This window comes from Rhinoraja longicauda, chromosome 3, assembly GCF_053455715.1.
Source record: "Rhinoraja longicauda isolate Sanriku21f chromosome 3, sRhiLon1.1, whole genome shotgun sequence".
Lineage (NCBI taxonomy): Eukaryota > Metazoa > Chordata > Chondrichthyes > Rajiformes > Arhynchobatidae > Rhinoraja > Rhinoraja longicauda.
In genome coordinates, this window is record NC_135955.1 from 79,850,077 (window position 1) to 79,866,209 (window position 16,133).

Consider the following 16,133-nt stretch of genomic DNA (forward strand, 5'->3'; position numbering starts at 1 on the left):
GTTTTGCCATAACATTCAAGGATATGAAGATGTTTCAGCAAACCCCATCTACCAAATCATTTTTCTGTGTAACTTCCCATATGATTGGACAAACTGTAAAAAAGTGTTTTTTAATTTAAAGAAATCACTGAACTAGAAATATATTACAACACGCGAGATCATACATCCCACCGTATCTGTGCTGATTCAAAAAGAGCTTATGATCTGATCAAACCTTCATAACTCTGCAGGTTACAGATCTTTCTTATTTTCAGGTCATATAAAAACCTGTCTGTTTATTCTACCAACTGCAAAGTAAATTATAATCCAGATGCACCTGTTTATAGCATAGCTATTAGTATGGTACAGTACAGTATTATAGTATAGAACAGCTATTGCACCTATTAATACAGGTGTTAAGGGTTATGTGGAGAAGGCAGGAAAATGCGGTTGAGAGGGAGAGAGAGATCAGCCATGATTGAATGGCGGAGTAGACTTGATGGGCCGAATTGCCTAATTCTGCTATCACTTACGAACATTAAATCTTGACATATCCAAAAAAACAAAACTGCAGTCTCTACACGTAGTAAAAAAAAATGTTACCTGTGATTCTTTCTCCTAGTTCTAATCCTAAAGAGGTGTTAGCGAGGATTATCTGGAAATCCTCATTCCCTTCTGGAGTATCATCATCATAGATTTCAACCTCCACATTTTTGTATCTCTCTCCATCATTAAAATAAATGATCTACAAAGTCAAGATAAAAAAAACAACATACCACACAAATTCAATGTGGCTTACAGTATCCCAAGACAAACCAAATGAAATGTTCAGATCATAGAGGCATCCATGTACGGGCTGACATATGGTGCTCGAGTCAACTTTTATTACGTACATCTTATCAACTCCAAGAATCCCCTCACTACTCTCTCAGTGGTGTTCATTCGGGAATTCCAGGATTTAGCAATGGTCAATGTGAAGAAACAGTGATGAATTTCAGAGTCTGGATGCTAAGTAATTAAGAAATAATCTTATTGGGATGTAACTCAACTAAAATTCAAGCTTCTGTACCTTTTTCCTGATGGGAGCAGGGAGGAGGAGGAATGACTGGAATGGGACAACTCTGATTAAGGCAGCATGAAGTGTAGATGGAGTCAATGATGGGGACTCTGTCTGTGTAATGGATTGGGCTACATCTACAAATCCCAGCCATTTCTTGTGGTTTTGTCAGAGCTGTTCCAAACCAAAGTGTGTTGCAACCAAACAGTATGCTTTATAAAGTATATGTTGGAGGGATATTGGTTAGGCATGGGTAAGTGGAACTGACTGGGCAATTTGGTTGGCATGAACGAACTGAATCAAAATACCTATGTATTTTCTCTTACTCTGCATCCCCAATGCTCCTGACCACTGCAAATTCAGCCGGTGCATAAAAGAACAGGGACACTAAAATAGACAGAAAATGCTGGAGTAACTCAGCCGGTCAGGCAGCATCCCTGCAGAAAAGGAATAGATGACATTTCGGGTCGAGACCCTTCTGTATGTCTGACCAGCTGAGTTACTCCAGCTTTTTGTATCTATCTTCGGTTTAAACAAGCATCTGCAGTTCCTTCCTGCAAAAGTACACTAAAATATTGGAAAGTGAACTATTCATATCCATCAGATTGAAAATGTATTTTAAAATTACAACTCACCATTGGTTGTACATTGAAATCCAATCCAAGTTGCGCTTTTAGATTCTGGGGATAGTAAAATAGTGATACATTCCCATATGTGCCTCTATCTCGATATATCACCAAGGTGAGATTCTCTGTGGTTTCATTCACCTCAAAACTTGGAGAAAAGGAATAGAAAACTGTTTCAAACTTTGTTTTCATGCCGGCACCGAGAAATCACAACATACAAGGTGGTGCAGCAGTAAAGCTGCTGCCTTACAGCACCAGTGGATCCAGGTTTGATCCTATGAGTTTGTACGTTCTCCCCATGACCTGCGTGGTTTTCTCCGCACTGTATCTCTAAAACAAAACAAAAAACTAAACAAGGTGGACGGGAGATCAGGAATTCATGGTCAGCATTTATGAGGTCTGCTCAAGGTTCTGATGAGAGCACAAAAGCAGCTGATCTCGAATCTGATGGTACAGGTCCACCAGCTATTTTCTGGCAACTGATGGTCCGGCGTCTCCCTTAATTCAGACAAGAGCCCACTTGAAATACCCCCGGAAGCCCTATCGAAAATGCAGTGCCGAGGCCGGGTGAGGTAGTCCATCTCGAACTCATTGGGACTTTTGCAGTCGGACTTCTGATCAAATTTTCCCCCTGCGACCGAGGCTCTGGAAATCCAGCCAGACGGAGCAGGCGAATCTGTTCCCATAGCCGACCTCTCCAATAAAACTTAGAAACATAGACAATAGGTGCAGGAATTGGCCATTCGGCCCTTCGAGCCAGCATTGCCATTCAATATGATCATGGCTGACCATCCTAAATCAGTACACTGTTCCTGCTTTCCCCTCATATCCCTTGATTCCATTAGCCTTAAAAACGATATCCTAACTCTCTCTTGAAAACATCCAGTGAATTGGCCACCACCACCTTCTGTGGCAGAGAATTCCACAGATTCACAATTCTCTGGGTGAAAAAGTTGTTCCTCAAACCTCCCAAAGCCCTGACCAGTGGGTCGAATTTGTCCCCTGCGACCGGTGTTCTGGAACTCCGCCCGGCCTGAACCGGCGGATCCATTCCCATAGCCGACTTACATGGCCGACTGTACGGGCCAGTATTTCAGCCTCCCGTCGGCCAAGGCAGACTGTTGCTGATCTGTTCGACTCCTCTCGGCGGCCATGACCTCTGTTGGTCCAACTCCTCTTCGGAAGGCCAATCTAATATCTGCGACCGTGACTATGGGTACAAGTGCACCCAGGACTTTTAGGGTGGGTGACTGCATTTCATTGAATGTCTGTTCAATATGAGCATAGAATGCATTGAGCTCACCAGGGAGGGATGTGTTGTTGTCAGCGATTCCTGCCTGACTTTGCTTTGTAGCCCATTATAGTATGCAAGCCTTGGCGTAATCATCAGGTGGCTTTGCGGTTAGTCTGGATCCTGTGCGTGGTTTGATATTGTCTCTTGGTGATGGCTTTGCAAAGATGGTAACTAGATTTCCTGCACAGGTCACAGTTACCCAAATTGAATGCCTCGGACCTGCACTTCAGGTAATGGATCTCCTAGTTCATCAGTGATTTCCAGTTAAGGAAGACACACAGATTGACTTATGTAGGAAGGAACTGCAGATGCTGGTTTACACCAAAGACAAACACAAAATCTATCTTTTGTGATGGATACAATCTATCACAAGATAGATTGTGATAGATCCATAGATACATTGATATCCAAGGTATCACAAAATGCTGGAGTAACTCAGCAGGTCAGGCAGCATCTCAGGAAAGAAGGAATGGGTGATGTTTCGGGTCGAGACATCGAGACATTAGAACGGAGATGAGGAAGAACTTTTTCAGTCAGTGAGTGGTGAAGGTGTGGAATTCTCTGCCTCAGAAGGCAGTGGAGGCCAGTTCGTTGGATGCTTTCAAGAGAGAGCTGGATAGAGCTCTTAAGGATAGCGGAGTGAGGGGGTATGGGGAGAAGGCAGGAACGGGGTACTGATTGAGAGTGATCAGCCATGATCGCATTGAATGGTGGTGCTGGCTCGAAGGGCTGTATGGCCTACTCCTGCACCTATTGTCTATTGTCTATTGTCTATTGAGACCCTTCTTTAGACCCAACCCGAAACGTCACCCATTCCTTCTCTCCTATGATGCTGCCTGACCCGCTGAGTTACTCCAGCATTTTGCGATACCTTCGATTTGTACCAGCATCTGCAGTTATTTTCCTATCATATATCTATAGATATATAGATCTATATATTATATAGAGATATATGGAGTAACTCAGCGGGACAGGCAGCATCTCTGGACAGAAGGAATTGGTGACATTTAGGGTCAATAGACAATAGGACAGAAAGGTCAGTATGGGAATGGGAGGGGGAGTTAAAATGTTTTGCAACCTGGAGATCATGTAGGTCTAGGCAGACTGAGTGGAGGTATTTTGCAAAACGATCACCGAGCCTACGCCTGGTCCCACCAATATATAGTTCTTCTTCAGCACGCAGTCCTCTACACAATTACTGATGAAGTCTGGAATAAATCAGAGGGTGGCTGCCGAGTCTTTGAATGTGGATGTGGACCAGTCCACTGACACTAAACAGTCACACAGGAGCTCATCTGTTTCCTCATACCGTCTCTGTATTGCTAACGTAATGAATTTAAATAATTTAACTGGACCAATACAGCTACAGTAAAATGGTTCTAATTAAATTTTGTGTTTGCTTTTGGAATTAAACAGGCAACGGCTGAGTGGTTTTAAATTGTAAAATCCAGTCACTGGAACAGATAATGATGTGTACCAACTCAGTTCACTTTTTCCGTCTTTTGTTTAAAATAGTGTCCAAATAACTGCATTTAGTTCCAATGCAACTGTGGATTTAACTAAATTTTCAGAATGTGATCTCAATTCTACAAATAAAACTGTTCACCTTTATGAATTAGTATTATATTATGAATAAGCCATTAAGGAGATTGGAATCTGAAAGGTTATGTGTTATGTGGAGCAGAGATGGGATCTTTTTCAAGGACACCAAATAAATGTTTAGTAATGAATGCAAGTACAAATAATCTTAATGAGGGTGGAATATGACATTGTTCTTGGTTAAACACTTACTTAATATTTTGCCATTGAATGATTCCCATTACACCATCATTTGCATCGATTGTTATCTGAGAAACCTGACCTGCTGCATCTGGAAATTAAAATCAAAGCTGTGAAATCCAAAAGCTAAGAAAAGTGTGGAAAATATACAAGGAAAAGGAAACTATTTGATAGAAACATAGAAAATAGGTGCAGGAGGAGGCCATTTGGCCCTTTGAGCCAGCACCGCCATTCATTGTGATCATGGCTGATCATCCACAATCAGTAACCCGTGCCTGCCTTCTCCCCATATCAATAGACAACAGTACAGGAAATAGACAATAGTACAGTACAGATAGGTACAGGAAATAACTGGTAAGGAAAAATGGGAGATGAGATTGGACACAGCATGATTTGAAAGGACAAGAACAAATTTGAGCTAAGTGGTGGACTAATTTAGATCAGGAAATAGTAAGAAGGTACATTCTGATAGGAAGATAAGAGGACAATTTACTATTTTTAAAAAACCTGCATTAAAATACAGAGCATCAAATTTACTAACAAATAGCATATATTATAGAGAAGGGAACACATGTTGAACACATCACATGTTGACAGATTGAATCCAATTCAAAGAGACAAGTGATGGGAACATTGAGAACAAATCTAAAGCATAAACAGAAAAATAAAATCATTCAGAATAAGATGCGAGGTTGATTTAATAGCCCGAGGAGAAAGAAAGAGGATCACAAAGTAAGTATTTCAATAAAAACAATATTAAGCGATTAACAATAGAAGCATGTAAACAGAGGATACACACCCAATCGAGGAGGGAAAAGGCTTGAATCAGATTGGATGAGCTTCACAGATGTAAGATTCACAAGGAAGAGCTCCTGCAATTCGGGAATATCGTCCTGCAAAATACACATGTCCTTACAACAAAAGCAACCAAACATCTCTTCTAAAGTTTGATGTATAATGAAATATGTACTTATAAAATAAGAAAATGGAACAAAAATTCTGAGTGACATCGCCCCAGCGATTTTATATAATAACTGGGAGATTATAGTTTTTTGACTGAAATTGAGATGCTTCGAAATATTGAAAGAGCACAAGTCAATAAAGGCAAACCCCACAATACCGTGGTGGGGGTGAAAGGGTTGCATTCCTAGAACATCGTTTTGTGTCATGATTTTCCATAACAAGCATCATCTGGAAACAAGTCAGCTAATGAAGTCAATGTGGGAACCGCAGATCCTCTTCCACAGGTGAGGTAGGAGATGGCTGACGAGGCAGGCAGATAGTGGTGTTGTTTGTGTGGCGATGTGCGACTTCCACTGCTTGCACAGGCCTTCTGCGTTCACTCAACATATGGCCCCAAGATTCTCAGTGTCACTTCCTTCCCCACTTTGAGGAGTTCTACAAAGTATTTCTTCCAGCAGGATTGATGCTACTCAGTCTATGATGAATTCTCTCCCGTTGTTTGCTCTGGTCTATGACTGTTCAAAGTCAGTAATGTGACACACTAGACTCAGAGTCTTAGTCATATGGCAGAGAAATAGGCCGTTCGGCCCAACTCGTCCATGCTGACAAAAATGCCCCATCTAAGCTGGTCTCCTTTCCCTTATTTTGCCCATGTTCCACATTGCCTATCCAATCCATCTACCTATCTAAATGTATTTTACTGTCCAAATATCTATCCCACAGCAATCTATTCAGGGCAACTTGGTCACTCCTTCTAACTCAACAAGATGCCGAGAAGGCCACCTTCCAACTGGAAAACGGCAAGTCTTTGGTTGCAGCTGAAGCTTCAAGAGTTCGTGAGAAAATCAGTGGGTAATGTAATTTTATACTTCTAGCCCAAGAGACAAGGAAAACTTTTTTCAAGCAATCCTTTTAAGGGAGTCAACTTTTTACCATTACAGTGGATTGTATAGACTCACTGGAAGTGTTTAAGGATCTAAGTGGCCTATCAGTCACAGAAGGGTACATAAGACAATAACTGCAGATACTGGTATAAATCGAAGGTATTTATTCACAAAATGCTGGAGTAACTCTGCAGGTCAGGCAGCATCTCAGGAGAGGGGAATGGGTGACGTTTCGGGTCGAGACCCTTCTTCAGACTGAAGGCGTCACAGAAGGGTGGTCACAGATTAGTTTCCATGTCGAGATACTGCTGCATCCAGGAACCTGTTTAATTTTTCGCAAAAGATTTCAAAATAAATCTGGTCAAAATAAATATGGGCTTAAATATTGTTTTGGATCGTTTAGAATCAGCACTGTCTTTTTGAAATTATTTGTTTGAAAGAGTTTTAGAATTATTTCCTAGTATTGTACCCTGTATATTTTTCGGAGGTTTATTTTTTTCTGTTTTATTTTACTGATACACAAGTCTCAGTAGCTGCAAGGTGAACACTGACAGAATGGGACTGGCCAAATTACTATTTCCACGTTCCTCTTCATCCATGCTTTTGTATCCTTCGAATATCTAACCAGAGGATCAAAAGCAGAAACAAAAATCTCAAAGCCGCTGTGAATGGTATTTCATATCATTATTTGGTATATTATCACATCAATACCTTCAAAAGGTAAATAACCAGTAATTGGCCAACAAAACTACTGCCAGTAATGTCAACACATAAATACAATTAGGATCTAGGACAAGCTAGCCAATAGATTCAAACATGTCTTGAAGGTAGGAGACAGAGGTTGGTGATTGAGGGTTGTTTTTCAGACTGGAGGCCTGTAAAGAGTGCTGAACCACAGGGATTGGTGCTGGGTCCACTGTTCTTCATTATTTATATTAACAATTTAGGTGTGAATATAGATGACATATCATATCATATATATACAGCCGGAAACAGGCCTTTTCGGCCCACCAAGTCCGTGCCGCCCAGCGATCCCCGTACATTAACACTATCCTACACCCACTAGGGACAATTTTTACATTTACCCAGCCAATTAACCTACATACCTGTACGTCTTTGGAGTGTGGGAGGAAACCGAAGATCTCGGAGAAAACCCACGCAGGTCACGGGGAGAACGTACAAACTCCTTACAGTGCAGCACCCGTAGTCAGGATCGAACCTGAGTCTCCGGCGCTGCATTCGCTGTAAAGCAGCAACTCTACCGCTGCGCTACCGTGCCGCCCATGATGAGCAAGTTTGCAGATGACTCTAAGATTAGTAGTACAGCGGACAGTGATGGAGGTTGTCTCAGATTACAACGGGATCCCGATCAATTCACAGAAGGCTGTGGAGGCCAAGTCAATGGATATGTTTGAGGCAGAGATAGACAGATTCTTGATTAGTATGGGTGTCAGAGGTTATGGGGAGAGGGCAGAAGAATGGGGTTAGGAGGGAGAGATAGATTAGCCATGATTAAATGACGTAGACTTGATGGGAAAAATGGCCTAATTCTTCTCCTATCACTTATGATCTTGTGACCTAATTGGGCCGAGGAAAGGCAGGTGGAATTTAATTCAGATAAATGCTAGGTATTTTATTTTCATTTGACAAACCGAGGTACAAATTACATTGCAAATGGAGGACACTGGGGAGTGTTGTACTAAAGATCATGGGATGCAGACACACTGTTCCATGAAAGTGAAAGGTAGATAGATAGTGAATAAGTGTTTGGCACGCTTGCTTTCATTGGTCACAGTTTTGAGTACAGAAGTTGGAATGTCATGTTACAACTGTAGAAATCATTGTTAAAGCCATATTTTCAGCACTGTATATAGTTCTGGTTGCCCTCCAATAGGAAGTTTGTCATTAAATTGGAAAGAGTGCAGAGGAGATTTGTATGGCTATTATCAGGTCTGGAAGATTAGAGTTATAAGGAGAGGCTGGATAAGCTAGATCCTATTTCTCTGGAGCTTAAGAAGCTAACGAGTGACCTAATAGAAATATACAGATTTACAGTTTCTTCTTCGGGTTAGGGAAGTATAAAAATAGAGTCAATGGTTTAAGGTGAAGGGGGAATTAAATCATTCCCCCTTCACCTTAAACCATAAACTATTTTAATACTTCCCTAACAACACAGCAGCCAAGTTGGGTCATAGGGCCGGTTGCCGTACTGTATAGCTTTCCGGCAAATTATTAAAACAGTATGTTTCAATAACAATATTTAAAAGACATTTAAAACAATAAATGACATTTAAAAACACTTGGACAGGAACATGGATAGGAAACGTTTCGAGGGATTTGGACCAAATGTAGGCAAATGGTTCTAGCTTTGATGGGGCATCTTAGTTGGCATGGACTAGTTTGGGCTGAAGGCCTGTTTTGATGCTATTTGACTCTATGATTTCCATTTGCTCCATTTTTGAACGGTTGAAATAAGTGTATTTATTCCATCATCAGTTTTGAAGAAATGCGAGGACAGTATTCGGAGGACAATTTTGAGGCTATTATCACACTGAATAATTTCAATGTGAGCATTTCCTTTTGTGGAACATAATATAGCAGGGAATCTAATCTTTGAGGTGGAGTTCCTGCAGCTGGGCTATAGATTTTAAATTTGCCAGATTTCGGAGGAATACACATGCATGACTGAAACGTTCTTGGACAAACTTGCGTGCATTTCTAATCACGCACTGCCTTTTAATTCAGATACATAATCCAGGCAGACAATAAGTGCTCACATTACCAGTAGCGTCCATGAATAATTAAAAAGAAACAAGTACAGAGACGCTGATGGTGTCGCAGTTAAACTGCTCACTTAGAGTATAAATTACAAAATGTTAAGCAAGAGTTTTGATTCACCTCTAAAATGGCAACAATTATGGTTGTGGTGACTTTCCCTTCTTCCATAATAACAAAACCAGTCACAAGCAGAAAATCAAGACCAGGTTCAGCCAGGGTCTCCTCAGCTAGATTGGGAGGTAGCAACGACCCTCGAACTGTCTCATATGTGATGTTAATCACGCCTGCGGAACAAGAGAAAACATGCAATGAAGGAGAAACAGTCATTGAAATTGCAATCGGACAGATGAAGAAATATTCCACCACAATAATGCAAATTGACATTGAGAAAATTGATGGTTGCCTTGGTATACACTGGAATTTAGAAGGATGAGAGGGGATCTTATCGAAACGTATAAGATTATTAAGGGATTGGACACGTTAGAGGCAGGAAACATGTTCCCAATGTTGGGGGAGTCCAGAACCAGGGGCCACAGTTTAAGAATAAGGGGTAAGCAATTTAGAACAGAGATGAGGAAAAACTTTTTCAGTCAGAGAGTTGTGAATCTGTGGAATTCTCCGCCTCAGAGGGCAGTGGAGGCCAATTCTCTGAATACATTCAAGAGAGAGCTAGATAGAGCTCTTAAGGATAGCGGAGTCAGGGGGTATGGGGAGAAAGCAGGAACGGGGTACTGATTGAGAATGATCAGCCATGATCACATTGAATGGTGGTGCTGGCTCGAAGGGCCGAATGGCCTACTCCTGCACCTATTGTCTATTGTCTATTGTTGATGCCTTTAGATCTCAGAAAGGAATTCCTAATCTTTTCTTTATCGACACAAGGCCTTAAAAATGCATTCATGTACAATAGCACTAAATATGTCAGACAATATCCTCCATTCCTCAATACCTTCTGGGAACGTGGCATTTGCTATGTTTGGACGCAGAATTTTATACAATTGATGGTAATGGAATGATTTCGAGTACAATGCACAAAAGTAGTTATAGAATACCATGACTAAGGATGAATTTCTAAGCAATGTACTTTATTCTTTGGTCCCACAGAATTGTCTTGGGTCAAAAGGGAAAGGTTGGGAAGCACACGATCATTGTGCATGAAAGTAAACAAGTACAGAGACGCTGATGGTGTCGCAGTTAAACTGCTCACTTAGAGTTTAATTTTGTTTAGTTTAGTTTATTGTCACGTATACAGTGAAAAGCTTTTTTGTTGCATGCTATCCAGTCAGTGGAAAGATGATACATGCTTACAATCAAGCCATCCACAGTGTAGATACAGGATAAAGGGAATGACGTTTAGTGCAAGATGAAGTACAGTAAATTCCGATTAAAGATTGTCCGAGGGTCTCCAAGGAGATAGATGGCAGGTCAACATCGCTCTCTAGTTGGTGATAGGATTGTTCAGTTGCCTGATCACAGCCGGGAAGAAACTGTCCCTGAATCTGGAGGTGTGCATTTTCAAACTTATGTACCTCTTGCCTGTTCCTGTGTTGCACTATTCTACGTTTTATGTTTGATGTAAAATAATGGCAAAGAAAGTAGCAAGAATTTATGTAAATACATTGTGTTATTCTATTGTGCTGCATGATTTTTTTGTGATTTACAGGAACCAAATAATCAATTATTTGGATTTTTGATGGGTTTATTGTCAACAGTGAGAATAAATTCTTGTTGGTTTATTGCTAATATCTGTATGTGGTTTATATTTCGGCTCCACAGAACTTAAACATGACTAATATACAGAACAATGCAGAATAAAAATCACACAATTTATTAAAGTGGAAATGCACTGCCACTTTTTAATGTGCATTAAAACCTAGTAAAGTTTAACTCCACATATACGGTTTACTTGATCAGATGCAAGGCAAGGACAAAGCAGACAACAGGTATAACCTATTTCAAAAACATTTGCAATGCTTAACTGAATGTTTGTTCCGATGAAAATTACGTTACCTAGTGATCCAAATTCCCTATTGACAAACAGATGAATGGTTTTGTTGCCTTCCTGAACAGAAACAGAGCGAGATGGCAGGGCAAATGTCACTATGCCATGTGGGTCATCACTTGCTTCCACTGTAAGAATGGCTTTGTATCTTTGGCTGTCAATAGCAACTGCAATTGTTGAGGGAATGCCTGTCATGAGAGAAAAAGAAAATGTATAATTTTTCATGGAAATAAAGTAAACCATCACTGCAAACCATTATTGTTCAATAAATCAACCAAAAAAATCACTCTATCATCTACGCAAGAACAAGAAAGACTGCCAAAACAAGTTGCAGCTATTTTTTCATTATTGACAATTGTGGTAGGGCCTGCATACCATCACAGACAACAAACCAAAGTCGGGGTTAATATTTGGCAAAGATACATCTCTACCAGATGAACTTATGAATGAATGAATGAAAACTTTATTATCACATGTGTCAAGTCACAGTGAAATTCTTTGCTTGCAGACCTTGCCTAGGTACGCAATAGTTACTCATGAAAGCCACTTTCAAAGTTACAAATTCCCCGGACCCCCGCCAGTTCCCCCTTTGTTCTTCCCCCCCTCCCTCACTGCGATCTCCCCAAGCCGGGTCCCCATTGTCCATTGTTCCTACCCCTCCCTCACGGCGGTCCCTCCACGCCAGGTCCCCATTGTCATTTGTCCTTCACGGCAGTCCCCCCACACCAGGTCCCCAACTTAATGCCTATTACACCTGTCAAAGCTCCAAACCACCACCCCGATCCCCTCCTGCCTCTATCCCAAACATCTCCATGTCAGACCTTCCTTCACAAGTATAAACTCTCAAAAAACAACAGGCAAAATGAAGTCGTAATAAAGGTTCATGAATCATGTGCAGAGTGAAAAGGGAATAGTCAGGGTGACAGGTATCTTCGACATTATTTTCAGCTTTCCTCATGCAACACAGGTTCATCACTTCCTCTCATCCAGTCCATCTTCACAATGCATTGTATCAGAAAGGCTGAAAGTATTGTTGAAGACACTCGTTACCATGGCTATTCCCTTTTCTCGCTTCTATCTTTCTTGGCCTTGACTTCAACGCGGTTGGTCCAGGGAGACCAACGAGAATTATAAGTGTTAATGAGAGAACTTGTGTTTGCTATGCCATCCGTGCTAATCAAGGAATATGTGACCAGAGGACGGTGAAGCATTCTTAGGGATGGAAAATATTGTAAAATTGCAATTGTGAGAACCTTAGGAAAAATAAGGAGATAAAGGGTTGGACTTTGTCTAATGGATTAACTTGGGTACGATGTTATAATTCATGTTATAGCTCAGGGGTCACGAGTCAGAGCCCGGGCCTCACGTGCCCGAACCTCGCGGGTTTGAGGTAGAGCCTCGCGGGTCGACGAGGCCCCCAGCCATTGGTGCCTGCGTCGATGGAGCCTGCGGCTGGGGCCTGGGTCAGTGGCACAGTGGCGTCAGGAGAGGACCCTGCAGCGTTAGTAGAGAGGTTAGTGTGGCGGTCGATGATGGTGGCGACTGACGGATGAGGGCGGACCACGTGGAAGTGAGGACGCTGCTACCGAGGGAAGGAACAATGGAGAACCCAGTGTGGGGGGAATGCCATGAGGGATGGGAGGGGGGGAGAGAACATGGGGGAACTGGCATGGGGGAGAATTTGTAACTTTGTACGCTCTCTTTATGGGCGACTATTTGTATACCTTGGGAATGCAATCAAGGAATTTCACTGTGACTTGTCACATGTGACAATAAAGTATTCAATTCAATTCAAAAGAAAGGGGATCATACAAATCAAGCAAAGATAGTGTTACAGAAACAACCACCTCAGAAATAAGCAACGTGCTCTGAGCTAATTCATCTTGGTGTCTAATTGAATCATATATTCAGAGATAGCAGATTAGGCAATGAGTCTATTCCTTTGTTTACCAAGGACATAAATTAAAATAAGGATATGGAGCACCTGGACAAAATATATAGTGACAATATATTGGGAAGGGATCATAGTACAAGATAAAGGACACAAGAAGAATGGAGATGATGGGCATAGGTCACATTCAGGCATTTGAAGCCTGAATGATGGGATACTTTAGGCATTAGACAATCAGAATAGGGGTTTACAAATACAAAGAACGTGTGCAGGGAAGGAGACATCAGAAGTGATTGATCACACGTGCTCTCTCTTCTTGGATTAAGCCAGAATTGATCAGTGAATGCTTGTATGTTCATGCAATTGTTTAACCTCACCTCATCCCTTTTGCTTATATTTCCTAATTCCCTCCTAACTCAACCTTGTAATACTTTCCCTTGAGAGGGACAGCAAATGAAGAAAGCAAATGGCATGTTGGCCTTCATAGCGAAGGGTGTGAGTATAGGAGCATGGATGTCCTACTGCAGTTGTGCAGGGCCCTGGTGAGACCACACCTGGAATATTGTGTGCACCTTTGGTCTCCTAATTTGAGGAAGGACATTCTTGCTATTGAGAGAATGCAGCGTAGGTTCAGCAGGTTAATTCGCTGGATAGCAGGACTGACATATGATGAAAGAATGAGTTGACTGAGCTTGTATTCACTGGAATTTAGAAGGATGAGAGGGGAGCTTAGAGAAACATATGAAATTCTTAAGGGATTGGACAGGTTAGATGCAGGAAAAATGTTCCCGATGTTGGAGGAGTCCAGAACCAGGGGTCACAGTTTAAGAATAAGAGGTAGGCCATTTAAGACTGAGCTGAGGAAAATCTTTTTCACCCAGAGAGTTGTGAATCTATGGAATTCTCTGCCACAGAAGGCAGAGGAGGCCAATTCACTGGATGTTTTCAAGAGAGAGTCAGATTTAGCTCTTGGCTCTAACGGAATCAAGGGATATGGGGAAAAAGCAGGAATGGGGTACTGATTTTGGATGATCAGCCATAATCATATTGAATGGCGGTGCTGGCTCAAAGGGCCAAATGGCCTACTTCTGCACCTATTTTCTACGTTTCTATCTTTCTATGAAGGGGACATTTACAAGAAGTCATACAATTTAACTCCAATTCTCTATCTGTGGATGCTGCCTGATCCAATGACTTGCCTAGACTTTCTGTTTTTATTACCAATTTCCACTACTTGAAGTTAATTTTAATTTTCCTTACATATTTTTGCTGTCCAAAAGCTGCATTGTCATAGCCACAAAATAATCTATGACACTGTATATAACATTACCTTGTGTTTTGACATTTGACAAAATAATTCTGTATTCCTCGTTTTCTTCAGGGATATCATCATCAAGTATATGGACCAGAAAGGAGGCATTTAGAACACCCTACAAGGTTACAAGGATCACAGGTATAATTAGAACTAAGAGAGAACACAGCAACAAAAAAAATCCAGATAAATGTCCAAAGAGCAGATGAATCAGAATAACAGTTTAATTTGTGTAATGATAAAACACACAATAGATTACAAGAAATGAGGGGAAATATATATTTATTTTTTTAAGCAGGAAAATGTCCGATGCACAAACACAAATGTCAGAATATTAATTTTGTTGTTGACAAGATAGCTCATTCCTGAGCAATGCCTTCCCCATTTAGTTAGTAAGGCAGAGATAGATAGATTCTTCATTAGTACAGGTGTCATAGGTTATGGGGAGAAGGCAGGAGAATGGGATTAGGATGGAGAGATAGATCAGCCATGATTGAATGGCCAGAATAAATGGGCATAATCCTAAGATTAAAACGCCATTTAGGATAAAATTTGAAAACAATTGGCCTAATTCTACTCCTATTCCTTATGACCTTAATTCATTGGTGCAAATGGCAACTCAAGACATTATTTTAAATTAGTCATTACAACAATAGAAGGAGGAATGTTTTAGTATGGATAGATGTTTTCAAATTTCATCCTAAATGGCTTGTTTTAATCTTAGGATTACGCACGTTTATTCTGGACTCCCGCATCACAGGAAGAGGTTGTTTCCCCCTCAAAACTCTCAATTGTTTAAGCACCCTGCTCAGCTACTATATATGAGAGAATACAAGATGCTGATTTCACCCTTTAAAGCTCGGTGAAGTATGATTATATATATTTTATTTTCCTCCATATATTGCATAGTTGGGAAGTGTTGTCGCAGAAACCTTAATGAACAGAAGGGTAACCTGTCAACAGTACATTTCTGACTACTGTGTTTTACTCCTGAAACATTAACTTGTCTATTGCCTTTACAGCTTCTATGTATTTCTAAAGGAGATCTGACGCAGAGTAGTTCTGGTAAAACCAAGACAGAGTATTGGCAACCAGATTATTGTCGAACAAGTGGCAGTTGGTAATAATGATCTTTGCTTTAACAATGATTGGGAATGGACAACTACACATTTTGTTTCGGAAACTGGAGATTACACATGTTGGTCGGCGTGGGCAAGTTGGGCCGAAGGGCCTTTTTCCATGCTGTATAAATCTAATAGGAAGCTGTTCTGACGAACCGATGAGTAAGGATCGGTTGGCCTCAGATCATATCCACTGAGTGGGCAAAAGGCTCATTCCAGTTGTCCTCTGCTCAAAAGGCTCAGTCTAATAAAAAAGTATTATTAAAATATAAAGAAATCAGAAAGTACCAAAAATTTTAAATACAGACACAAAGTGCTAAAATGACATAGTCACTGCAAAGACATAGTCACTGCAAGTTAATATTTCAAGAGAAGACCATGTATCAGAACTTTACGTCCAAGGCAGTATCTAAAATTTGAACATGTATTTTCGATGATACTAATGTC

The 16,133-nt window shown here is 40.9% G+C and overlaps 1 protein-coding gene across 1 annotated transcript in view; it reads right to left on the reverse strand.

Moving 5' to 3' along the window:
• The window catches only part of adgrv1 (adhesion G protein-coupled receptor V1), a 385,526-nt gene that overhangs the window by 250,616 nt on the left and 118,777 nt on the right, over positions 1-16,133 (reverse strand). Inside the window, exons 36-42 of the mRNA XM_078397039.1 lie at positions 14,584-14,683; positions 11,371-11,550; positions 9,481-9,644; positions 5,535-5,628; positions 4,748-4,826; positions 1,672-1,810; positions 583-724 (exon numbers count right to left, since the gene is read on the reverse strand). Coding sequence (XP_078253165.1) covers positions 583-724; positions 1,672-1,810; positions 4,748-4,826; positions 5,535-5,628; positions 9,481-9,644; positions 11,371-11,550; positions 14,584-14,683 — 898 coding nt within the window. The remainder of the gene's footprint in view (positions 1-582; positions 725-1,671; positions 1,811-4,747; positions 4,827-5,534; positions 5,629-9,480; positions 9,645-11,370; positions 11,551-14,583; positions 14,684-16,133) is intronic.